Source organism: Stegodyphus dumicola, chromosome 8 (assembly GCF_044657685.1).
Source record: "Stegodyphus dumicola isolate Sdum_Otavi_A_Nest chromosome 8, ASM4465768v1".
Lineage (NCBI taxonomy): Eukaryota > Metazoa > Arthropoda > Arachnida > Araneae > Eresidae > Stegodyphus > Stegodyphus dumicola.
The window spans coordinates 98,528,204-98,555,491 of record NC_140775.1 but is presented as its reverse complement, the minus strand read 5'-3'; the positions used below and the strand labels follow the sequence as shown (position 1 = coordinate 98,555,491).

At 34.2% G+C, this 27,288-nt stretch overlaps 1 protein-coding gene across 1 annotated transcript in view; it reads left to right on the top strand.

Moving 5' to 3' along the window:
• The window catches only part of LOC118180935 (uncharacterized), a 99,227-nt gene that overhangs the window by 66,016 nt on the left and 5,923 nt on the right, over positions 1–27,288 (top strand). Inside the window, exons 2-3 of the mRNA XM_035350016.2 lie at positions 13,265–13,406; positions 23,970–24,191. Coding sequence (XP_035205907.1) covers positions 13,293–13,406; positions 23,970–24,191 — 336 coding nt within the window. The 5' untranslated portion in view covers positions 13,265–13,292. The remainder of the gene's footprint in view (positions 1–13,264; positions 13,407–23,969; positions 24,192–27,288) is intronic.

Here is a 27,288-nt window from a genome sequence, read left to right as displayed (position 1 = left end):
AAAGTGCAGGAAAACATCCTTTTATTTCTTATTTCCGCTTTATTTATGAATCGCTCATATATTCTTGTCAGGTCTAGCCCTGAACCCTATGACTTCTGCTTTACTGCGCTAGCCGTCTGTTGTGATATTTGAGTATTATTTCCTCGACCAACTTAAATAAATCAAAACAAAAGTCCAATTCACCAATTCCGAAAGTATAAATTACGATATAAGTCAGAAGGCAATATTTTGATTATCGCGAAAAGTTTTGAAATCTTTGTCTTAGTACAAGCTAATCCTCTCATGATTTGCCATAATCCATTAAACAATTGAACAATGTTTTGTTACTGAAAAACATTGAAATGTTGCAAATAAATGGATAGAAAAACTAGTTGCAAAAGCTTCAGTCAATCCATTGTCACTAATATATAATTATAGGCTCAATGATACCTTGTCCGCTTGGCCGCCTACAGCAACATCTCTTATAAACTTCAAAAGCTGTTGCAAATCTACAGATGGTACTGCCATGTGTGACCAGGGGTCAACCTTGAAGAAGGTGTCTATGGCTGTTTTGTTAGTTTATTGTGAGTTTGTCTAACTGAATATAGCAAATTATCCGAAGGTTATTGTCTAGACAAAAGAAATGCATTCATGTAGGACTTTCTAAATTACATACATATTAAAAACCACGAAACACCCAAGCGACCGGTCCGTTCACTAGGATCTGAACCCGACGGAAGTAATCAGTGTTCAGAAGTCGTATATTCTTGTTTTATCTTCCTCCGAAGTATGGTGTCGATCTTTTCCACTGTTTTTATGTAAAATATCTAAGTACATTACTTACACATCAGCTAGCACCCTGCAGTACACAGCCCCAACAATATTAATCACATCTCTACTTTCCTTAAAGTATTGCAGCAATCCTAAAAATTCATCCGAGCTTCTGGGCCTACCAGCGGCCGAACGGTAAAGTCATTCAACACTGGTACTTCAGTTTAGGGTTCGTATCCTGGCAAACGTACTGGCTGCATTCGCGTTTTCGTTGTTTTTTCCACGTGTAACGTGCATGCGATCCAATTTCTCTTAGAAAATCTTCCTCGAAAGCATAACATCCCTTAGAGTGCTTTTCCATAATTAAATAAACCAAAACAATTCAAGATCAAAACAGAAGAAAAACACATCAAAGTGAAACATAAAATTAGGAAACTAACAACCTTGTGTTTGCCTAGATTTTAGTCAAGACTAGCAATTTCGGGGGACAAAGAGGTACAAGTCCCTCTCTATCAGAAGCAAAGAAATCTGGAACGAAGGGAAAGCCACTATTTGATTTATATACAGTAGGAGTAAAGCGGACGGGAAGGTAGCGCCATCTGTCGGAAGAATATTGAAAAATTGAAAAATTAAGTTAATTAAATTTTAAAAGCGTTAGAAAGGACTGTATTGGAATTAAAGTCATTAACTAAACAAAATAAATCTTTGAGAATAAGAAAAGTTTGAAAAACATCCTATTCGCCAATGGAAGAAAATGATCCAAAAAGCTTCTTCCATTGGCTTGGGTGTAAATACATTCATAGCTTTCCCTTCGTTCCAGATTTATTTGCTGTTAGTAAAGAGGAACCTATATCTGCCCTATAAATCGATAGCCTTGACTGAAATCTACGCCAAACACAAGCTAGTTGCTTTGCTAATTTTATATTTGACTTTAACGTGTTTCTCTTCTGTCTTTAATTAATTAGATTATCATATCTTTCAAACACAACTTTGATCTTATAGGGCTTGCTGTTAATATAGGGTCGAAAAAATTTACAGCGGTTTTAGCCTACTCGTCCGTCAATCTGCTGACATTTCCGCTAATGACTGCCGCTATGAAACACCCTTTTTGATAGCCGATTTCAAACCATCCCAAATTTCCTGAATGAAGTTACGGTTAGGCTAATTAGTTGGCCAAGTGAGGTGTAGGACACTAACTTCATGCTCTTTGACTATGTCCTGTACATATTTGATACAATACACGGTTTAGTTGTCGTCTTGGTGTACAGGTTTGGTGACAAGCCTTTCTGCACGAAAAAAGTCCATATAAGGAAAGACGTGTTCTTTCAGAATAGGGAATATAGGCTGCAGCCTTAATCCGAGTGTAAACCAATGGCCCACTATCAGTCGCTGAAGTACACACACTTCCACCCCCAGACTACATCGATTTCAAGGGAAAACAGTCCTGGTTATATGCCTGTCTATGCCTCCTGGTGGCGCGCAACGTACATTATTGGAATACAAGCAGAAGCGGGATTCATCCTACAATACACCACGTCGCCAGTAGTTCTAAAGAAGAGTATAGTCCGGTGTTGCTATGCTTTAGCAAAGTGGGTTTTCTTCTGCTTTTTGGCTGCTGTGATCCAAAGATATGGCACGGGTACGCAGGGGAATAATCCAACGCAATGAAGAAGCGCACCAGCGGCCAAGGAGTAATGCCGAACACTGGTCGTTCGATTCCAGGTATGCCGCATGATTTATTTTTCCTATATAGCAAAAGCTGCGGGGGGGGGAATAGGAAAATTTAGTCCAGCTTTAACGTTTAACAACAATTTTTTGTGCAATATTATGTTTGAGAAATTAGCATTAAAAAATTTAAAATTTCGCATGTTTTAAATATTAAAGAAGTATTTAGAGGCCTCCTGAAAGTAAAGATCCAGAGCACATGCCCTTTTCCCCACGTTTAAATCAGTCTGTGATTAGTATTAAACAAACTCTAAACCTTCACAATGGTGGCCCTGTATTAATATGTTATCACCTTTAAAAACATCACTCAAAAAGTGTCTTCAGGGCACCATCTTTGTGACATGGCGACTCTGTTCAAGAAGGATTTAAGTTTGCTGCTTTAATTAACACAGCAGCAAACTTAAACTCTTCAAAATTTCAAAGCAGTCTTTTTTGCATAGCAGTGCTTCTCCATAAAAGTGCTGGCATCCTTGTAAGGGTTGCTTTTTTGAAGTTAAAACTGATCTTCATGTATGTGCTGTCACTTTCATGCAGGTACACCATTGTGAAGATTAGATTTCTGGTGTGAACATTGGTCAACCTGCCTAAAGATGCTAACACCTCTGGCGAGCTACCATTATGCAGCTATTACATTTCACTGTATTATCAGCGGGAAAGCGACATTTTTCCACCGTAAAGAACAAAACAAATATCCAAGTTTTATCCAGGAATCGAGCATGTAGCTATTCGTTATTGGTATGGCGTTTCAGCTTTACTAAGAGCATACCATCGAGATTAAATATAGTTATGAAATAAATGTAAGGATTTAAAACAGTAACTCGATATTTTTCTTCTTTTTTTATATATGTATTTTATTTATATACTACTGTAGGCAAGCAGTTTTTAATAATTACATATAAAATTATTTTAAAGGAAGAACAGTTTAAAAAATTATTTAGATTTCTCTAGCAGTTTTTAACAATTGCATATAAAATTATTTTAAAGGAAGAACAGTTTAAAAAAAATATTTAGATTTCTCTTACTGAAATGCAGTTCCAAACTCTAAACACAGATATAAATCACCCTTTGACCTTGCTTTTCCTAGAAATGCGAACAATCTTTTGTAGAAATCCACTTCTCGTTACAAAGGACCAATAAAATTTTCGCATGGTATTTTAATGACTCCGAAAGCCTTTGTATTTTTATTTCTAAGGAGACAATTACAATGACCGTTAAATCTGAATTGATGGCTTCCAGGATTTCGAGGATCTACAGGAACATTTAAAATGACTAAAATATTACACTTCTTTACTTTTAATATTTTGCCAATAATTTTATTGTTCTGGACTATTCTAGAATTACTTACACTAAATGTAATTAACGTCAGGGTAACTCCATTAATCCTTATATGGTCAATGATTTGCCAGGGTTGAATGTAATAGCAGCGCGATGCGTTGTATTAATGAGCAGTTCTTCTGGTAAGCTAATGTTTTCACTCGTCACCCACGTGATCAGTGCTTTGTTATTCACTTTTATTTATGAGTTGGGTCAGTTTAAAGATAATTTAGTTGATAGGTTGAAAGTTCTTTACTTCGAGGCATAAATAAAATGTGCAAGGGTAAGAAACATGTTCTTTTGTTGATTAAAATGTCTTTGACCGATGCTTTAATTAATATTCTGTTTGCTGAAAAGCACAGTGAATCCTCTGCAAGACGACCAGATACACAGTTCCAAATGATTTTGATTTTTTATGTTGGTAGTCGCTTTTTATGTAGATGGGACTTTTCAGTATTATATTCTTAGACATATTTTTTTACTTTCGGAGATGGTCATGTTAAGGACTTAGTTCCCAGAAGTGGATTCGCTGTAATATTTTTGGTTGTATGTCCGATTATTCGAGGATTACTTGGACCGATTCTACGTCAGTTCTCTTGAAACTCTAGAAAACAGAAGGCTTCCAACTATTTTCGCTTAAAAAATGCGATATAAAATTCATAATATTATATATATATATATATATTATAAATATATACAACATTATTCGAAGTCTCTTTTCATAATTTAGGGAATTAAAGTTGTGTGAAAACAGAAAAAAACAGAAAAACATACTTTGTACTTATACTATTTCTTCAATTGAGAAATGCCATTAAAAACCCACCCGTTTCATTCCCGTACCGCCAACCAAAGAAACAAATCCGATGTGGACACCACATGATTTCCTTGTATGGCCTATTAAATTATACGCATTTCTTACTGCACTTCATTTCAACTTATTTCTTCAAATTATTCTAATTTAATCAACCGATCCTGCAAGGCAAGTTGAAAATGACATCAAAAATTGTAAAATTTCGAAATTAAATACCCCGGTCAATTCTTTTCGTACGGGAGTCAAATTTCTTATATTTTTATTTTTTTCTTAATGAATATAAAACTTTCCCATGTATAAGTGTAGGAACCAGGTAACTATAAAACTTAGATTTTGTTATTTAGCCAAAATTAAATTTTTCCTAAATTTGGCACTGCCAAACATTTAAAATATTGACACATATAAAATATGAATATTTTTGTCATTTAAAACATTTTTATAGTTGGAAGTATTTTTGACTATGGTCAACGATTGTGAAAAAATAAGGACGGGTAAGGGAAGGGCGTTTGAATGATTTTACCCTTTTTTTGCTAAGGAACTAACTATAGAGTCAAATGAATTTTTTAGCATAAGCTTTTAAATGTTCCTCTTACTTCCTATATATACTTTTGGTATATATATCTTCTTACGAAATGTCCACCTGCTGTAAGATAGTTTCCCCCCAAAGCGGGTTTAGGGTTGCCAGAAAATGGCGACGGAAAACAGAGTTGCAATATCTGGGGAGAAATCGCCCATTTGGCGACAAAATTGGTCATATGCCATAGACAGAAGGAGAACCTTTTAAAACGAATTCTTACCGGTTTGGACCAGAATGTTCTAAAGCTATTTACTGCACGCGGTGTTGTAGCACTCACTTAATAGTCAATCAGTGCCTCGTCTAGCGAGTTAATCGTCGAGAGTATGGCGAGTCCAGCGAGCGCATCGTCGAGGCTATCGGGTGCATCGTCGAGTGCATCGCGAGTTGTAGCGTGGACAGCCTCGAGAGTACGTTGAGTGCCGAGAACGACCGAATCTGCCTTCACCGTTATAGTCTGATAGCTTGAAAGCTGGAGCTTCGAGAGTACGTAGAGTTCCGAGAACGACCGAACCGAGTCGGGAGCTGTACTCTAGTGCTTCGCCGTGAAGCTGTCTTCACCGTTAGCCTGAAGGTTGTGTTGCTGATTATTTCAGGGTGTTAGTCATAGTTTTTAGACGACTGTGAATGTGCTTTTGTACTTATACTGGGTAAATATTGGCTAATAAAGCATGTTTTGATACTTTATCAAGAGTTGTCGTCAGTCACTCCAAATCCACGAACCTGTACAAAAACGCAACAATATCTATACTTTTGGCACTACCGGTTTCAATGAAAAAGGGAGGTGCACAATTAGATGCCATAGCAGTGCCATATACAAAACTGCAACGTTCTACTGTTAATTGTTTTTGAGTTACTCGAGATACATATGTACGTACGAAGAGAAATCACGAAAAACTCCACTTTAAATGCACTGGTGTGCAAAACTTAAGCAACAGGTGTTCTTTTTGACATAAATCCACGAAATATCATCTGAGAGACATGAAATTCAGGAATAAGAGACAGCATTTTGTATTTAAACGATGACGAAAGCATAATTGCGCAAAAATGAATACAATGCATAAGTATGGAATTAAACAAAAACAGGCTTCATTGAACTCATAGTATCGTTACACATGATTGTCTGTATAAGAGGAAGAACAACAAGCAGATGTTCCTTAGTATGGGAATGTCCTCCCCTTACTGCAATGGTTGCTTCTCACCGTCTCCCCACACTCAGCACCAGATTGTCCAATAGATCTTGAGGTGAGAGTGCTCATTCCTCAATCAGCATCTGTTTCAGTTGTTGGGTGTTCGCCGGAGGATGTAATCGTGCCTCAAGGCGTCTCCCCAAAGCATCCCATACATGTTCTATGGGATTTAAATCAGGGGAGTACGCTGGCCAGTCCATTCGAGTGATATCTTCACTTTTCAGTAGCTTCTGAACAGTAGGAGCCCGGTGTGGCCGTGCATTGTCATCCATAAAAATGAAGTCTGGTCCAATTGCACCTCGGAACAGACGCACATAGGGAAGGATCACATCCTGACAATAGCGATCTCCGGTTACAGAACTTCTGTCGAAAACGTGGAGCTCTGTCCGCCCGTTCAGCATAATGCCTCCCCAGACGAGATCTCCAGGACACCGTAATGGTCTCTTTCCGTGATGTTACTGAGATTAAACCGTGTCCTTACCTCTCTCCAAATAAGTTGGCGTTGAGAATCGCTTTGGGCACTAAAACGACTCTCATCCGTAAGGAGGGCACGACTCCATTGATGAAATGCCTAGTTTTTGAGCTCCTTGCATCACTCTAAACGGTGACGCCGATGGCCAACTTTCAAAGGGATGCAGCGTTCAGGACGGCGGGAGAATAGGCCATCTTTGTGAAGGTGTCTGGACACAGTTTACTGTGTAACGCAACCGCGACAATTGTCGCAACAACTGTGTAACGCAAACGCGACAATTGTCGCCGGTTGCGTTACACAGTTGCTGAGCTGTGGAGCTTGCTGACTGGTTTTGGGCTCTTTTCGCCTGAAGGACGATATTTCGGTTATCTGCTGCAGTTGTTGTCTTGGAGTGGCCACCACCAACCTTTCTGGTTTGGAAGGTTTTCCAAGTCCGAGAAACCACACTTTTGTTGACTTCGAAATCTTCAGCCACACTGGTCACACTACGCCCCTCCTCCAGCTTTCCGATCATTCTTCCACTCGTGAAGTCATCCAGATGATTTCGTCTAGCCATATTTTACGAAAGATTTCACTTGTACTTGCAGCGAATGTCTTTAATTGTGTCTTCGTCCTTCATTTTATGGTAGTCTCGAGTGGAGCGCACGCGTTTTGCGTACGATCACGTAGCCTGTGATGTTTTTTTCCGGACACTTACATATGCATGACCTTTCTCCTGAATTGCGTGTTCATTGTACCAATAGCAAGAACCCCTTTTCTGCAATTGCATGGTTATCTGATTAAAATTTGCATTGTTGCTTAAGTTTTGCGCACCAATGTACATTACACAAACCATTTTGAGAAAAGAGTCCTTTATTCTGTTCGTACGTACAGATGCAAGTAAAAAAAATAGTTAAAATAGATTCATTTAGCGGTCAAAATGGCTATTTCCGATGAAATATGAGCTTCGAAATTTTTCGCGCTTACAATACTTCCTTTAACTTCCGGAAGTAAATAAGAAACTGCTTCTAAGCAAATAAAAATAAAATAAAAACTTCAAATACGCCTGACAAATATTTTTTAATAATCGACTTTGATTTATTAGTGACTGGAGTATAATTATTAATAATAAGAGGTATTTTGGAAAAATTAATTTTGTGGGAAGAATTAATAATTTGCAATTGTAAGATTTCCCTCTTTTTTAATAACGTTTATATGGAGATAATAGTGTGGCCTAAAATCAAAGAATCAGATTTTTTTTCCAGTTCATCTTTTATATTATAGCTGATGCAAGTAAACGTTTTAACATTTTTAAAGGTGTGTATATTTGTGACTACATGCAGCAACATTGTAGTCACAAATATACAGTGTTTCCCAGTTTATCTCCCGCCTAAATTAAAAATGTTGTTTTAGTCACTTCTTTGTGCTATGTTTCGTACTTTCAAAATCCTCTAAATATAAATATACCCAAACTTAACCGAAAAGCATATTAATTTGAAATGGGTTGATAGAGTTAGGGACACTCTTTTTTGTCTGTTTTCTTTTTTTGGTAATAGTGTTACGCGGGCTACAAGGCAGTATGTTACATACATATTAAAAATAAGTTGTATTGCACTGAAATTTGAGTCGGGGGTTATTATTATTTGGGACATCCTGTATTTTGCTATTACTTATTAAATGCCTGTGATGTTTTCTAAAAGTATTCAGATTGTGTCAACCTTCAGATGTTAAGGTACAATCCGAAAGACTAAATGTAGATATTTATTATTCATTGATTGACTGATTAAAAATGTACATGTTATGATAAATTTTAAACGTTTGTTATTTAAAATAAATTTATTCAAGTAAAAGTTTGGGGTTAAATAAGAAATTAATTGGAAAGTGGAACCTAGGCATTGTAATAATTTTTTCCCCAATGGCAGGCACCTACCTATGCCGGCATTGGCCACTCCTAAGGCCTGATTTTTTCAATAAAATTTATCTTATTCACCAAAAAAGACTATTCTGAAATGAAAATACCAAAATAACAAATGACCCGAAACGTCTTCTTAATACACAGATTTCGATTGATTTTGACTCGCAGCCGAAAAAGTTTCCCGACGACTGGGTTAAGTTATCTGAATACGAGAAAGCACACCAGGACTATCCCTCTAAGACGATGGATACTTTCATAGAGGACTTTCAAAGGGAAACTCGCTCGTATTCATATTAGACATTTGAAAAACCCTGAGAAACAGCCATGCGGTCAACCCGTTCGCCTGGGATCAAACTCTCTGCATTCAGCAGTCCTAACCTAGTGGTGCGAACTACCTTTTAGAAAAACGTACTATGAAATAATCACCTAGACGCTTTACAACCAAAAGTAAAAAAATTAAAAATGCTATTAACAAAAGAATATAAGCAAAAACCGCGTGTTAATAGAAAATCAGTAATACTGTTAGCAAAAGAATATAAGCAAAACCATTTGTTAACATCAAGAAAGTTGTTGACAAAAGAATATAAGAAAAACCTGCTTCTTGCTAATCTAAGCAACAGTAAGTTGATTAGTTTACTAAGAAAATACTTAGGTACGCGTCCCTAAGAAAAGAATTACGCTTCCCATGAAACGATTATTTGGATCTTTTCATTTATATGTCAGCATGGGTCAAGCATTTTTCTCTAGAAAGATATATGCATCTCCTGATACTTATAAGCAAGAGAGTATGTTCAGCTCATTCTAAGTACGGCAACATTTTTCCTGAACAGAAGAATAATCTCTCTTCGCTTAGCTGCTCCAATAAACGAAGAATTAAAACAGAACGGCACATTTTAAAAATTTTTTATTGACTATGCTTAATTTGGAAATAAAAATATTGTTGTAAGAAATAATATCAACTCATTAAATTTAATGTGGCCGATTGGCGCATATATCTTTCTACAGAAAATTATTTCATGCATGGTCTCACTAATGGAACTATATTTTCTTTATAGAAAGGAGAAGCAGAAGAGTCCGAGAGTCGTTATCGAAAAATAGAAGATTTAATAACTACTTTTCTATGTAAGGAAAAATTTTAAGCATGCATCTACTAAATTTAATCGCTTGTTTACATCGTTCGGCGGATATATAATTATTTTCTATTTGATATCATAGTGCGAAAAGCCAAAATATGAATATCATGTCATTATGCAAACGGAAACAGCTTGTAGATGACTTGAGGTAATGAGGAGAAAATGATTCCATGTCCGATTCATAAAATGTATAAATACAACTGCTTCTTATCATTGTTATTCAGCGTTTTTCACGTTCTTGCTAAAAAATAACCAACGAATTACTAAGCGAGTTTGACGAAAGCCAAATCATGGTGTCTAGACGAATGATTCGGAGTATGTTAAGATACTTCAAGGTCAGTACTATGTGAAGACAATAGCTTGATATTTTTTAGTTTTACTACTCCTTCAGATGTAATCAAACTGTAGAATATCAAACCACCGTTGGTCTGCATGCTCATCGGGCTAGATGTGAGCAGAAGCTATTCTGTGTTAGACGGAACAACATAAAGGATATTGTTGGGCAAATTAAATGTTGCTGGTATAAAGTAATTAAGGTTTTTGATTATTATTACTAACGTCATTTTCTCTTTTGATATTGATATTAGTAGATAAGAAGTAATAAAATCAGCTTTAAATGATTAGAAGTAGTAGCTTGTTCTGGGGATGAGTTACTTAATGTCCCTCCCTGTTTTTTGCTGCTGTTCCTTGCTGTTGTAGACCGCTCGTATATGCCTTTTTCATCCGATGGTGTCAATATCGGTATTTACAGTGGGACAAAACCAAGCTGAAAAATGTACAATGCTTTTTGCAACGATTTTCTTAAAATACCTGATCTAAGGCAATACCTGATCAAAGGCCTGATCTTTGATACCTGATCAAAGGCAAAAATCTTAGATTTTTGTCACGTGCTTAAACATCATCATGAAGGAGGTGCATTTTTGACAATAGTATGTGCTTCTTGAAGTGTTTTTTAACAAAATAAATCATCATGCCACAGGACTTTTAAGAACGGATTCATGGAATGTGAAGAAGTGTTCCGGGTATTTTTTTTTTTTTGATTTATTTAATTAATTATAGCGAAGCACTTGAGGATATTTTACTAAGAGGATATTTGCCTTCGTAGAGGGCTTTGTAAGAGAAATTGGCTTTTATTTTATATATGCTAAAACATGGGAAAAAACCACGAAAACACTCATGTGCCAGTCCGTTCGCCGGGATTCGAAACCCAGATCGAATTATCAGTGTTCAGCGATTTTTGCCGCTCTGCTGCCTCCCAGAAATAATCCGTAGCTTACAAGCGGATAACATCACTGAACCGTGGCAGTTCGACCTGGGTTAAAATCCTGGCAAACGGGCGCTGACTGCATGAGTTTTTCGCAATTTTCGCCTATGTGTAACATGAATACAAGATAATTACTTTCACAAATTTTTCCACGAATGTTTTTCGTTTCTTTGGCAGACAGCTGTGGTGTGTTTTGCTATAATGTAATAAATCTAGATCCTCACACATAATCCAGTTGATTAATCAGACGTAAATATGAAAGCATCCTTCCCGTCAAGCAGATAACCCTCTTATGCTTCGCCGTAATGTAGGTAATCTTCTAAACACAATCCGTTCGATTTCCTAGATATAATTCAGTTCAATACCTGTGTGTGTTGGAGAAAAGTTTGGAGCATCAAATCCAGTCTGAAAGTTTTGAAACTTTAGATACCTTTTCCACAGCTGTCTACCCAACATAAATAAATGGTCAGCCATGAAAATTTCAAAGGCCCAAGACACCTTTCCTTGTCGTTTCGGATAACAGCTGTTTTAGCATTCGGGAAATCAACAGTGTGTTTAAGGTTAGGCTAGGTTGTTTAATTACGGCAAAGCCTCGAGGGCTATCTGCCTAAAGGGAGGGATGCCTTCGTGGAGGACTTTCTAAGGGCACTGGCCCGTATACACGTTACACATTTGGAAAAAACACGAAAACACCCATGCAGGCAACCCGTTCGCGGGAAAGTGTGTTTAAGAAACAGTGTGTTTAGGTGGTTATTACATTTCGGCTATTCTACTTGTCTGTGAAAAAAAACTGAGTTTTCTGTATCGTTTCCTGAAGATACACATTACAAATGTTTACAAAATTCGTATTTAGCGAATGCAATAATCGTAGCGAATTTATAAGGTTGTGTTAGCATGAATTGAAGGTCACTAAATTGTCTTTCTTCTTGCATTTTGAGCTGTAATATCCGTGCACGAAATGAATAATAAAAAGCATGAAATCAAAGTCAATATACCGTGAACGAGATTTCAAAAGGCGAATTTTTCTGACGTGACTAGATTACGATTTTTGCCTAATCGTACAAAGACAAAAGTGACTCAAATCTGCTAGTATACCTGTCATGAACAACAAGACAATGCTGTGCGCCAAGGCAAAAATAACTAACCATGAAATTTGGTTGAGAAAAACAGTTTTTAAGTTTTGGAACGCCTTAAATTACTTGAATACGTATATATAATAGTAATTCTTTAAAACCAGGGATTTGTAAGTTTTATTTATACTCTGTATTATGAACTGATTCCTGATTTGAACTTCAGAAATCTTATTCTGTTTCAATAATCATAAACAGACTTAAGCTTAATTGTTTAAATTTCAGTTTCTTTTTCCTTCACGATGTCAAGATCTCTGATCGCTCGCTAAGCTGTTTTCATTCCCTAACGAGAGAACTACTGAAGGTTGAACAAGATTACTGAACACTAATTGTTCGACTTGGATTCGAAGGAAAATGAATAGAAGCTCTTTGAAAAAAATCGTTCATGAAGACTTGCCTCCGATAAAGCAAGCTCACCTGCGCCAAGGCAGTAAAGTCTCTGAACACTATTATTAGTATGATGCGGGTTCGGATCGCGGCGAAAGGCTTGGGCCGCATAGGAGTTTCCTTAATGTTCCTCATGTGTAACGCGGATATGAGCCAGTTCCTTTAAAAACTCCTCCACGAAGGCATACCTCCTCATAGGCAGACATCCTTCGGGGATATTTGCATTATTTAATTAACCAAACCGATCAAAAAATAGTCTTAGAATACTTTGCTTTAACTTAGCTCCAATAAAACAGGTGATATTTCATCAAATTTGTAATTTTTTGCAAAAGGTAAAATAATTTTCAACGGCATTAAAAAAAAAAAAAAAAAAAAAAAAACTTGCAGTCGTAAAACTTTAAATTACATTCTTTTATTTCTAATAAATTTTCCATTTAACGTTTTAAAAATTCGAACTATTAATAAGCTATATTCGTATTTATATGATTTAACATAGTTCTGTAAAAAGAATTATAAAGTTTTAGAATTGTTTAATCTTCAGTTTTATATTTTAGGTATTAGTCATGTAATTTTTGTTTCGAATTAAATTATGAATGCTATAGAACATAGTCTTCGTTTAGGTGCAAGATTTCGATGGCCTGAAGTTCAATGAGTAACACAACTGAGAAAATGCATCAGTACACCGTGGTAATGCCGGAAATCGTACAAGAACCATGCGACTATCCAAAAGGCATGCACAGTCTGTTAATGCTGTTACAGCTGGTAAGTTGAATACTTAAATAAAATGTTTTTAGTTAGTTTTGATAATATCATCAAAGTGTACGAAATTATTTTTCACCGAATATTGAAAATTTTATTGAATTTACATTGCTAGATTTTAAAATTGCATAATTTGGCTCGCCAATAAATTCCCTTTCGAGTATTTTTCTAGAACAAGATTAGCGTTATTTGATTACAACACACTGTAAATGAACGTGCACACTGAAAGTACACTGCAGGTGCCAGATCTGGTGAATAATGGTATGAGTGAGAACTTTGCCAGCTTCTGCCAGTTCCTTTCCTAACTGCTTCACGGCAGCGTGTTGCAATGCAGCAAAAATCAGTTATTCATTTGAGCTTTTTCAAGCCTTTAACGCATTGAATTATCTTCAGAAGACTATTCATTACGTTTTTATAAAATATTATACTAGTTAATCATTTCTGCCCCTCTCAAAGAAGACTCTTTATAATTATCTCTTTCCAATAAAAGAAGTTCATTAATTTTTCCTCTACTGGAGATTTATGAAACGGAAACTTGTGTGACCGTGGTGCAACTTTTCCAGTCGAAGCAGATGTTTGCCATTTTGTTGCTGGATCATAAGGTTCATCTAAGTTTCATTCCCCTTCACAATTTGTTTAAAAAAAAAAAAGAGCCTACCAGCGGCCGAGAGGTAGAGTCGCTGAACACAAGTAGTTCCGATTCCAGGCCAAGGGCTGACTGCATGGGTGTTTTCGTGGTTTTCCCCATATGTAACGTGTATACGAGCCAGTTTCTCTTAGAAAGCCTTCCAGGAAGGCATTCCTTAGGTAGATAGCCCTAGTGTGCTTTGCCATAATCTACTAAACCGAAACAGTTTGAAAAAGCCAGGATTAATTAAATCTTTACTGCATGCTTTCGTCAGTTTCGAATCTATGAGAGGAAATGACAACGTATACGTTGAGACCACTCACTGTCTTCTGTTAAAAACTAAATAGGTAAAATAAGTTAAATTACGGCAGTACATTCGAGGCATCTACTTTAATAGGGATGCTTTTGTAAAGGTTTGCTGATATTTACTTGCCGCCCGAGGAAAAAAAAAGAAACTCCGGATCTTTTCAATTATAAAACAATCAGCGCCAATATTCCATAGAAAGATAAATGCCACGCTTCTTTGTTTATTGACTGAGTATTAAATAACACTTCTTGTCATCTTCTATATAAAAGAGCTGTTGTTTTCAAAATAATTGCCAATAAAAATTTTCTAAAATTGCCATTCTATTTTTTCTTTGTTTAATAAGTTAATTAAATTAATTATGCTACATTTTGAAAACTTTTACCACAACTTAGATGAGCAAATGCCAAAACTAGGTTTTGCTTTCTTTGAAAGTACCAAGTTGGAGCATATATCTTCTTACAGAAACTTGTATGATGTATTCTGAAAAAAACATCCAAAAACTCCTGTAACTAACTTGTAATTCACCGAATAGAAAATTGGGACGAAATACCAGTATTAAATCGTTTATCCACTCGGCCTCTTAACATTCCCGCTGATAATAAAATAATATTAAAGGTCTGTTAAACATCGATCAGTATATCTATTTAATGTCACATAAATCTGTAATTCAATCTGTAATTCGAATGAAAAGTGGTACACTAATCTACTTATTTTCGTAGAAGAAATTATTACACAAATTCCTAATTTATTTAATCGCCATTATACTGTCATTTTAGAGGATTATTCTCTTGTTGTGATCACAATACCTTTCTGTACATTGCTTTAGACTTTTACATTTTGAATATGCGTAACATCCCAGGAATTTTTAGAATGTTTTTTAATAATCAGAAATAACTGAAAAGAAACAAATGTGTGCTGTTCGAAAAACAATCCTGGATAGTTTGAATTTTCTAATAGTCTGTTCAGACCTATAGTTCGATGGACACAAGCATAAATTTTCTGACATGTGTACATGAGATAATTCGTGCTTCGTGAATAGCTTTCCAATTATAATTTCGTAGAAATATCCGTTGGTTCAAGCTTATTCAATGCAGTATGATTCACGCGAGCATTTAATATCGTAATCATTTTATTGTTCACTTTTTTATTTCAACTGCAACACAGGGTAAAAAATATGTCCTGACTTATTACTACTATAAAACAAACAAGATGACACGTTTCTCTGAAAAGGTTTCGTAATTCAAAGTAGTTGATCTCAAACTCTCGCAGGTAGAGTTTACTCGTAAAATTTGACCTTAAATTGAGCTGTGAATAGTCACGCAATTTTCCATGTTTGGAAATGCACAAAATCATAGCTTCAAAATATGCTTTCGCACAAATTTCAATAATGTTAAATGGTTTTATGTGTATTGTTAGCTTGAAGAAAATAAAATTTATTGTTGTTAATGCACCAGACTCTTCCGACTGATTCAATCATATTTTAAATCGTAGAAAACAGTGAATTTACATGAGAAGGCAATGTTCTTTTGAACACTATTTGAATTTGTTCAATTAAAGCACAGAAAGCTATCCGCCTAAAGAGAAGGATGACTTAGCGAAGAATTTTTAGAGACAAGTCTCTATCATTAAACTCGAGAAAAAAATACGGAAGCACCTATGTAGCAGTCTTTCGCCAGGATCGGAATCTCGATTGAACTGCTAGTACTTAGCGATCTTATACAGATGGGCTCTGAAAGGGCAATGAATTGTATATAATTTCTGATACAGCGGTAAGGTCTTTGTTCATCGTCTGTATCAAATTACATAGCAAATTGAATCAGAAATTGTGATTTATAAATCTGAAATAATTGCAGATAAAAAAAAGACCAAGATAACAATAATGTACGCACGGAGAGAAAATTTATGAAACTTTAGTTTTCTTTTCTAGAACAGCATAAAAAGGACTTGTTGGGTAGTATTGGGCTTTAGAAGAATTTGTATATATATATGCACACACTCATATATATATATATTAGCTTTCATTGCAAAAACTACTTCAGAGTAAAGTGGTCGTCAGCATCTGAGTAAATGAAAATGCTGGTAATTTTATTGTTTAAGAAAAGGTTTGATGTGCATTTTTATTTATTTATTTATTTTGGGGGGAGGGGGTTGTTATTGTTTTCGTCTTGTTTGTGAATGATATATAGTTTTTATATTATAGGAAGTTTTATGTGATAAACATCCAATCTGAGGTAAATACAGTAGATCACAGAAGTATTCGACCAATTTACGAGACTCTCAGCTTTAAACGATTTAAAATCTTAAAGGCAGTAGAAATAAGCATATTATATGAAATTCTGAAGTTGTGCTGTAATCTTTTATACAAATCTAAAAATCAGTTAAATCCAAGGGTAAAATATGGCTAAACAATAAAAAGAACTAAACTAGCCATTCAAAAGTACCTGGCCACCGTATAAAACACAAATTTCTGGATTTAATGCTATATTTCCATTAATGATTTAATGCTGCATGCTATCTTCAGTACGCAAACTCCAAATTTCATAATGCCCTGCCAGCAACCGAGGAATAAAACTGTTAAACGCTGAAATTTCGACCCGAGTTCTCCAAGTTCCAGTGAACTATCTGGATACGCAGGAATTTCTATAACTTTCCTCGTGTATTTATAGTGTCAATGGAAATCAGCGATTCTCTTAAAAGGACCTCCAAGAAATAATCCCTTCCCTTAAGCAGATAGCCCTCGCATGATTTGCCATAGTCTAGATAATCTAATTCAATGCAAGCATCGGAATTCTCTAATTAAATTATTTTTAAGGTAAATTCAAGTTTAAATTTGACAGAGTTTCAAAATGCAGAAAGTGCAGAAGCTTAGTTTAGGTGAAGATGAAATCATTATCCATATGAAAAACAATTTCAAAGAGAAATTTCCAAATTGATTGTAATTCTGCATTCAACGGTATAAAGTATGTTAAAAATATCTGAATTAAAATTTCAAAGAATAAACCAAGCATTAGGAGAACAAAAATTCTGAATCATCGCGAAGAGAACCATGTTGTTAGACACGTCTGCTGAATAATCAAAGAAAATAATTTCTAAAGTTGCTGCACTTTTTTTTTGGTAAGAAATTCAAGTCTTGAAACAATGTATCGAACACAATGAAATAGTGGATACAGAGGGCGGCTGCTAGAAGGATTAGTGAGAACAATAGAAAAAAATTCAATTTTGCAAAACCATTTGTTAATATAAATCAGAACTTCTGGAACATTGTTATTTTCAGTGATAAATCATGGAATTATATAATGTAAGAGAAAGTCGAAATTGGAGTTTGATTTACACAAACGTTATGATACTGTCAAGCAGGGAGGATTTCAATAAATATTTGGATATGTATGTCAGGGGTTTGAGTGGATACATGGAAATTTATTGATGGCATTAAAGATCAGTATTTATACAGAGATATTTAAAAACAATTAAGAAAAATACTTTTAAAAATTAAGGTTACCGGAGATTTTGTTTTCCAACAGAGCAATGATGCAAAGCATAGGGCTGTGTGAAGATGAGTTTATGGCTCTTACACATTCAGGTGCCCCTAAAATAGTTATACAAATATCGTGACGTTGCGTTCTCACATTTGCGCATGCAAGAACGATGCTTCAGGATATGCAGAGTCGGAATTATAGCTTTCTCTAAGCAGTTATTAAGTTACATGGTGAGTAAAACGCGAATGCAAACCAACAATAGGTGTTCAACGCATGAGTCATTCAGTTTCAGAAACAGTTCGAAAATTGAGGATTTCTCATTCCACAGCATCAACAGAATAACGACAGCACACGGATAGACGAAAAAGGAAGAATAATCCTGCAAATTGCACGACACATGCGGTCTTGAATGATCGTGATCTTCCAAGGATAGTACATAGCCAGCGACGTGAAACTTAGCTGAATGGAGGACCAGTCGAGACAGTCAAGGGACGGGTTATGTGCAATTCGAGTCACCGTATGAGCTTCAGAAGCCGAAGACCCACAAAAGTACCACGTCTCATTGCAGTTCTAACTGCATTACGCTTGAAACTTCATGATGCTATGGATCCAGCATGCCAGGTTGGAAATGTAGATCACGGCGATTTAAACTCTTCGCTGCCAGCGTATCATACATGATAGGGTTCCGTTTCTCTCCGTGGGCCCACCGTATCAAATGTGATATGGCAACGAAGTGTCACTGATGGGCCACCGTATCATATTTGATACTGATTTGTGTTAGTATGTGATGAATGAATTGTTGTGATAAATGCCATTTATTATTTTATTCTATGAAAGTAAAATACGAGACGCTAGTAACGCGCGTTCATATTTTAGAAGCGTTTCGTGCAAACGGCTTAAAATGTTTATAGGTAAATTTGACAATAAGATATAATGCTCACATATTTAAATTTATAAGATTTTTATTTCATTATTTCATAGAAATAACTTAAACATGGGAATATAATCATTATTAATAATATTGTCTTTTAGATTATCCTGAAAGTTTTATTTTAAGTACTGGTATTTTCTGTTTATGCTGTAAGAAATAAAATTTAAATACTAGATGAAAGAATCCAAATATTTAAATAAAAAAAGGTTTTATAGGAATTAGTTCAGCATGTTAGGCTTAACTGCAAAATACGCTCGGGCATATGGTGACGTTCTGGCCTTCAAGGTCGAGGGCACAAGAAGAAACTTTCGATGCTTGATGTCGCAAATGAAGAGGGTAATGATGATCGTGGTATTTTCTCTTTCACAATTAAGGACGTTTGATACTCGTGTCAAGCACCGTCACTGCAACGATATACGAACAAGGTGATCACTCATCTCTCCAAGCTTTTCTTTAGTTTCTATGAAAGCAGAGTATACCACCAAGAAGACTGCTCCATAGGTCCGCATAGTTACCACTTGGTTCAAGAAGCATTCTCCCTGCTGAAATGGCCACCGCAAAAACCTGAATTAATTCCGGGCATGTTGATGGCAAACATGTTTGTTATAACCTGAGCAAAGATATACAAATATGTCCTCCATCACCAGCATGCTAATTTATAAGAAACTGCAGAAAACGTTTGGCAGGATTAGTTTTGGAACACGTCTATAGACATGTTGAATACATACCTCGTCGTATGGCACCTGTTATAAAGATCAAAGGAATAGTAACTTGTTACTAATATAGTAATCCCTAATTCAGTGGCATTTCAATTTATAACATTTCTGAATGCTTTAAACTTTATCCCTCACCAGATTTGGACCCCATTGAACATTTATGGAGAGAACTAAACAAATCCTTAAATAGATTTCTATAAAATATTAGAAACTGAATCGGCACCTTCAAAGAGAATGAAATAAAATTGGCTGCAATTTGATCCAAAAGCTGAATAAAACACGTTTTAGACTTAAAGCAGTTATACTTGCAAGAGACAATGCAGTGAAAATATTAAAGGTAAAATTTTTCTTTTCATTTTTTATGGTAGGTTTGCGAATATACTTGGATGGTTACTTCAACCTTATTTTTTGTTTAATTTTCTTATAATTTGAAAATTTTATTTTATTTTCTGTATCTAATACAAGAATACATATACAAAATTTCAGACCGTATATTTTTTTTCCATTTCTGCTGCATTTAGCATTTGAAATCATTTAAAGATTGCGATACATAAGACGACCGAATACTTTTGAGACCCAACATATTACAGGTATGTTTTGAAAGCCAGCAGCGGTCGAAAGCGTAAAACTATTGAGATTACAATTGCTCCAAAAAGTATTCTACCTTCGTTCGATTATCTGAACAATACGTCATTAAAAAATATTTAAACAATGAACAAGAAATTGTATTTGAACAACATGAAAATTGCAAGATGAAGATATGCCTCAGGCATATTTCCAAAGAGATTAAATAAATTTATACTACCATAAAAAAGCAAAAACATTTTAGATTCCATAGCATGGATCAAAAAAAGTATTCGACATTTTTCTAGAATAGGTGCAAAACATGATTTATAGTATAAATTTATATATTTAAAGTGATAGATTTAAAGTTATAGATTTATAGTGTCCCTTAGAAGTTAATAAAGGCTTTCAGTCTGGATGGCATGCTTACAACTAATGGTTTAGTGTAATCACTTTATATTTTATACCAGCCTTCCTCTGAATGTTTTTTTTAGTTTCTCTTTTGTTTCTAGTATCTTTATTTTTGATTCTTCGACCTAATTCTTCCCATAAATGTTCAATTGGATTTATGTCTTGTAATGTTGGAGGTGTTTGAGATGCTTTTGGTATTTTGTACAGCAGCCAATGTGTGAGATATAGCGCTTTATGCTTCGGCTCATTACCCTACATGAACACAAAATCTGCCAATAATCCCATAAATTGAGCCTGGCATGTAAATTTGTTTTCAAAATGTTATTCCCTAGTTTCCCAACATCTGCATAATACATTGCACCTCTAAACCATTATCGAACGTCCACCATGCTTTACAGAGAGATTAGAGATAATTTACAGAGAGATGCTTTAATCAGAGATTTCTCAATTCGAATTCTTTACTTGGTTGTCTCTATACCTCACAATTACCATCTACAAATAAGTTATACATACTATCATCATTATATATAACTTTTTTCCAGAAGTCTAGGGGTCATTTACATATTTTTTTTCCAAATAAAATTTTCTTTCGATCGACTTCAGACGCGTAATATTTTTTTTTATTTAAAACCAAACTTTTTAAAGCAATTCCTACAGTTTGGACCTAGTCAACGTTTTTGCTCACCTGCCTTTTTGTCATGTTTGCAAAAAATATTGATTCCAGATGCTTTTTTACTATGTTTTTTACAGCTGAAAATGGTCCTTTAACAGTCTGAGCAATTTCCTCATATGTTTCTCCAGATTTCCGGATATTAATTACAGTTTTTCTTTCATGTTACAGTTACCCCTCTTTTTAAGACATTTTTAAATTTCCCGTATAAAGTTGTAGAAATGAGTATGATTCAAGCACAGAAGTTTCAAATAACATTAAGGCAATATTCTTATAACATTTAAGGTGTCTTCTAGTGTTAATTTAAGCTTTGTAACCTTTCAAATGACCGATGAATGGCGTACTTTTTGGGCGATAAAGGCAAGTCTCTTTTATCCCAATTAAACTTATTTTTTCAAATATGATTTTACATTTAATGACTAGTATCGATCTTAATAAAGACTACAATAAAGAAGGTTAACAACAAATAACCAGAACTATGCTTTTATGTCATTTTAAGGAAGCTGACAAGTAAAGTCGAATGCTTTTTTCACAAACTGTAGGTAACACGTTACTGGTTTTCCACGCGTCTAATGCAAATATCAGCCAGTTTGCATTACAATATGGGCGTTCACACTTTTGCAGTTTTGGGTCCTCGTGACCCAACAAGGATATGCTAACGACCCACCTATTCACAGGGCCGTACGTAATACTATATGTATACGATTCTTCTTTACTGCCTTTTTTATGTAAGTTTATTTCCTGTTTTGTTCTGACAAGCTTTGAAATAAATACTTCTTCCATGGAATAATTAGAAGAGACTTTTTATGTTATTTGTAACAGTTTAAACACTATTTTATTAAACCGCTGGAAATTAGACAAATCAAAATTAGGCTTAGTTCATACCTTAAATATAAATAGTATAGCGAATTATTAAAAAATATGGTAACACTTAACACCTTTTAAACGTAACCTTTGATCAGTTGAGTGCGGTCACGCTCCACATATTTCTTCTTTTATAAGATTAAGATTTTATAAGATAAAAGATTTTTAAATTAAATAAAGCTAATATTTTTAGAAATCTTACTAACAGATAGGCCAACCTATCTGAAACTGCATGGGCTCTCACGTGGTTTTTCTCATATGTAGCCAGTTTCCCTTAAAAATTCCTCCAAGAGGCATCCCCCTCTTGCCTTATAGTAGCCTAACGACGCAGCACGTAATAAATAAATAAAGCGACAAAAATTCTGCAAAACTGGTGCATCCCACTGCACCTCCTACAAGAAGATTTTGTGTTTTATGTCTCTGTCGTTATATGCATTGACAAATTTTCTTTATTTCCACGTATACGACGTAGGGCTGTTACAGATTAGTAAAATCCCTCTTATCTGGTCTTGCTTTTAAGAGCTGTATTCGTCAATACTTTTGTAACTAAATAAACGTTAATATATATGTGTGTGTATGTGTTGCGTGTACAATATTGCAGTATGAGTATTTATAATGTCATTTACAATTAATTTTTAAAAAGCTATTTTGCGTAATTTTTATTAATCGTTCATTTGCTTACTAGTTTAGGTCTCATCGAGGCTGATTAATCAGGAGACTTACATATTTGATATTTTTCCCAGTCACCAGAACTAGTATGCATCAGCTTTATATCTTTTCAGTGACTCATGGCTTGTGTGTACTTGGAAGCTATTATTATGTTAAGTTTCTAGTTCCTTAAGATTACAAATTTACCTATATTGCCTTATTTATTTGGAGTATTGCTGCTCTTATTTTTAGTAAGTTTAACTCTTGAAAATCAAAAAGGAAAAATTTTGTAATTAGTTCGCTAATCTCTTGAATGAATCTGCAAAATGCCTTCTGCATTTTTGTAGAGCTTCACATGCTCCAGAGTTTCCACTGCAAGAAAATTCTCAACTAATCGAAATTGAGACTTTCGAGACAATTAAAATTTGCTTATATAGAAAACTACGAATACGATGTTTTTTACAATTGCGAGTATGTGCAAGTATGTATTTCTTGCAATCATTTTGTGATCAACAAGTGGATATAGCTGCATTTTCCTGAATTGTTATCAAAGGTAATAAGCCCTCTCTAAGATGATCACACACTGTTCCAGACGATATGGTCTTCAGCGCAGGTGGTCGTTTTAGGAAGATGATGCTCAATAGTAATTTTTATTTACTACTGAGCATTCATAAATATTGATAATTTTTAGGGATGGTCTTTTTAAGGAGGCGGTTGCCATAAGGTTTGTTACATTTTCAGGCTTAAAACTTCAAAAACTAAAGGGTACTTCCTATCAGAGGCATAAAATTTTGGTAAACTTCACTGCTTGCTTTAAAAGACCACCATGTTACACCATTAAGAAATATACTGTATTATTACGAATTATAAAAATATAAGTATCAAATTATAACAATAATTCTCCGAGTAAGGTTGTAAACAACTTAAAAGGCATTTTAATGTCTTAATTCTAAAAAATAACTACAAAAAAGAATTACAGCTTTGATTCTGTAATGGTAAACTTTATGATATTTCGGCTATTGGCCAATTATTCTGTATATAATTTATTATTATTATATATTTCCATTATTATAATTATAATATTTAAAGTATTATCATTTTAATATATATTTATATTTTCATAATCACATTATATAATTTATTAATAAATAAAATTTAATATGCATAATTTCTAATTATGTGGATCTTCAGTGACATACTAGACCACATCCCTTAACGAATAAGTACTGTCACTTGCAATAATCGAGTATAAAAATATTAATATTTAAATGGTATCAACTGGTGGCATATTTTTGAATATTAACACTTCACCTTTTGAGCTTATGATTATTGTTGCTTTCATTTTTTTCAGATTTTAGGAGCAGTCACTATTGGCTTAGTAGCTGACATGGGGAGTTACCAAGCTCAAGCAGTTCTGGCAGAAAATGAGTTTACGGTGGCGGCATTCATCTCTTTCGGCGAGTCGACAGCTCTTATGATGATTGCATATGGATGCCTCATGACTACCTTCCTATTACTCGTATCCTCTATCTTGTCCTCGAGAAGTTTTTATCACGTGCCGAAATCGTTGTTCGTGAGTATCCTCTTTCTGTTTTCTAAATTCCTTATAACTTCCTTTATGACTGTTTACAACTTTTGCATAGGAAGAATATATCAAGCCTAGAATAAAATAAATATGGATGGTATTCTCGATTTAAAAGAGAGGATATCGTGAAAGCTTCAGTAATTTTCATTTGTAGTTGCACATATCCTGCTTGAAGACTGTATGACAAGTCATGATTTCGATAAAAGCTGTTATTGCTCAAGCTGTTATATTTTAGTTTCTGTTTTTTTTTAATAAATGAAAAAATAAAAATGATAAATGTGTAATGAATTGAAAACATTCTTTCTATGCACTCTTGTGATTTATTTATTAGTCAGCATATCTGAAGATCTAAACTTGATTTTCAATAAGTAATGTTTTTCAGTAATGCAGTAAATGTTTTTCAGTATACGCATTCAAAAATACTGATATCTCTATATCAGCTTTCAGTCTTAGAAAATAACAAACGATAAATTTGTCGCCATCTTAGATTTGCGAATGAACGTCATTTCTCTCCTACTCTATTGTATTGGAGATGGAAATGTAAGGATTTAAACATTCTTCCCATGTAATAAACTGTAGTGCATTGGTCTGCATATTAATTCTAGAATTTGAGGACTTAAGTTCAATTCCACGAAGAGGAACCCTGATTTGTTCTAACTCCTTGTTGTTTTTTCCTCAAAAAATTTTAAGTGTTTCTATTATTGCATCCATATAATTTTCTTAAAATTTTATCATGAGATTTTTACTTCTTAAATAAAAATGAAAGACAAATTTTATTATCTGCCTTTTAAATCTTCACAGCAGACAAACAAATATAATTTTTCTTTAATTTCGATATAATTCTTGAACTTTCTTAAAACTTTGCACACTAAATTCAGTATTTAGTACGGAGGATCAACTCCATACGGCTTAAATATTTTGGATTCTTAATGTATAGAAATTTATCTCTTCAACTAATTAAATTCAAATCAAATGCTGCTTTGTACATATATTAAATACATATAAATTTCGTATATATCTTACGCTGATCAGTGATTAGAAATTTCAGCAAGACTTTAGTTTGACTGCTCATGACATTAAACTATGATGATTGTAGGGATGTTTACATAAGGAATGTAGGTTTTCTTCAGAAAATTCTTCAGAAAGACATTCAAAACTTAAAAATTACCGAATACTATGTAATACTGTAATTGACCTGGTTCACATATTTCACCATTTTATTATTGCTGTACCTGTAGATGAATCAATGACCAGATCAGTCTCAGGACTAAACAGAAAGCTCAGTCTTTGAATAACTTTTATTAAATATCTCTCATGTGTTGTCGAAAGAAATGAAAAAAAGAGATAAACACTAAATTTTCCCTTCCAAATCTTCACAGAAAAAACCAAATATAATTTTTATTTGACTTCGATCGAACTCTTAAGTTACATTAAAACTCTACAATCCAAATTCAGTATTTAGTACGGAGGATTATCTCCATATAGCTTTAATATTTTGGATTCTTAATTTAAAGAAACGAATCCGCTCAACTAGTTAAATCTAAATTAAATGCCTATTTGGACATACGTTAAACAATAACAATTAATCGTTTTTAAAAGTTATATATAACACATCTAGCTAAATTATATATGCTACAGATTTTTAAAATTTAAGTTAGTATGAAACATTATTTGATTTGAAACTGTAGATTTCATTGTCAATAAAACATGAATTCAGTTGATATATACTAGAAGATTCATTTTGAAATTAAAAGCAGAATCTCTCATTGACTACACAAGATTAGATTTTGTTTTACACAGAGTTTCAATCAATTTATGTATATCACGTTATATATTTTAGAAACACAGGAATTTCACAAAGGGTATCCTTTCAGCTAGCTTGGGATGAAATTTTATGCAATAATAAATTTATCTACAAACACTTTATGATTTGCTGTAAGAATTATTACATGCATATATATTATTAAAATAAAAGGTTTAATAAATTATTAAAAAAATTTTAATCATAAATTTTATTACCCTTCGAAGACAACTTATAGCCGTAAAATCTTAGGGGGGAATATTGTGAATTTTAGTGTTAGGAACGACCTTAGGAATTTAAAAAATTTTAAGACAGCATCTGCGCCGAATCGTATAGTGCGTAACGAAGTTCGCTTGCTACACCGCTGAATTTGATTACTGATTCTGATATGCATAGACGTTTTCTAACCAGAAAATGTCTTGGATTTCGTCTACTTCAGTTTTGTTGATCTAAAAGTTCTTCAAGAAACTGCGTGTGAGGAAAGAAAGCTGCTTTCTTGGATTCCAGCCTCCAAAGTGTTTTCCATAAAAATTTGAGAGGTAAAGCAATATCGTGGTCAAGCTTTTGTTAACAACTTGCATACTCCTTGATTGTTCATGAGGCCGTTTCCCGATAGTTTTATGCGGGGCATGGATATGAGAATAACAATATCATCATTAATAATAGCTTCTAAAATCTAAATATGTTCTTACTTTCAATGCTCTGTCTTACCTATTTATTGTCAAACGTGCTTGTGAAATGTAACGAAGAGCACGCTTGCAGTCACAGCGTGGGCAGTTTAAATCACGTTTTAAAACCTTCATTATTATTGTTTCCTCTTACGTCATTTGTTGCTTTGTCACATAAATAATAGCTTTCACAACGCCAAAAGTGCAACAGCCCTTTTTACGTGTCTTGCAAAGAAAAGGCATACGTACCAATCAATATAGTATATATAATTTGTTTATATTTTGTGGTGGAATTTTAAATTCGATTATTATATGTAGGGAACATTACAGTGGTTTAGGTAATCTGCTTTCCTGATTTTCGTTAGCCGCGAAGAAAGTTTTAGTAAAGAAAGAATTTTTAGTTAATAGTATTAAAGGGGTGAAGTAATGTAATGAGGAAACAACATGTATATAGCAACAACTCCATTCCAATTTTTTAATTTTGATTAAAATATTAGTATATGAAATTATTAATATATTGAATTCTGATTCTAGTAACATGGTTAAAATGTTTGAGATATTGAAAACATGAAAAACGTCAGTTACGATAAATGTAACAGAATGGCTAGCTGACATT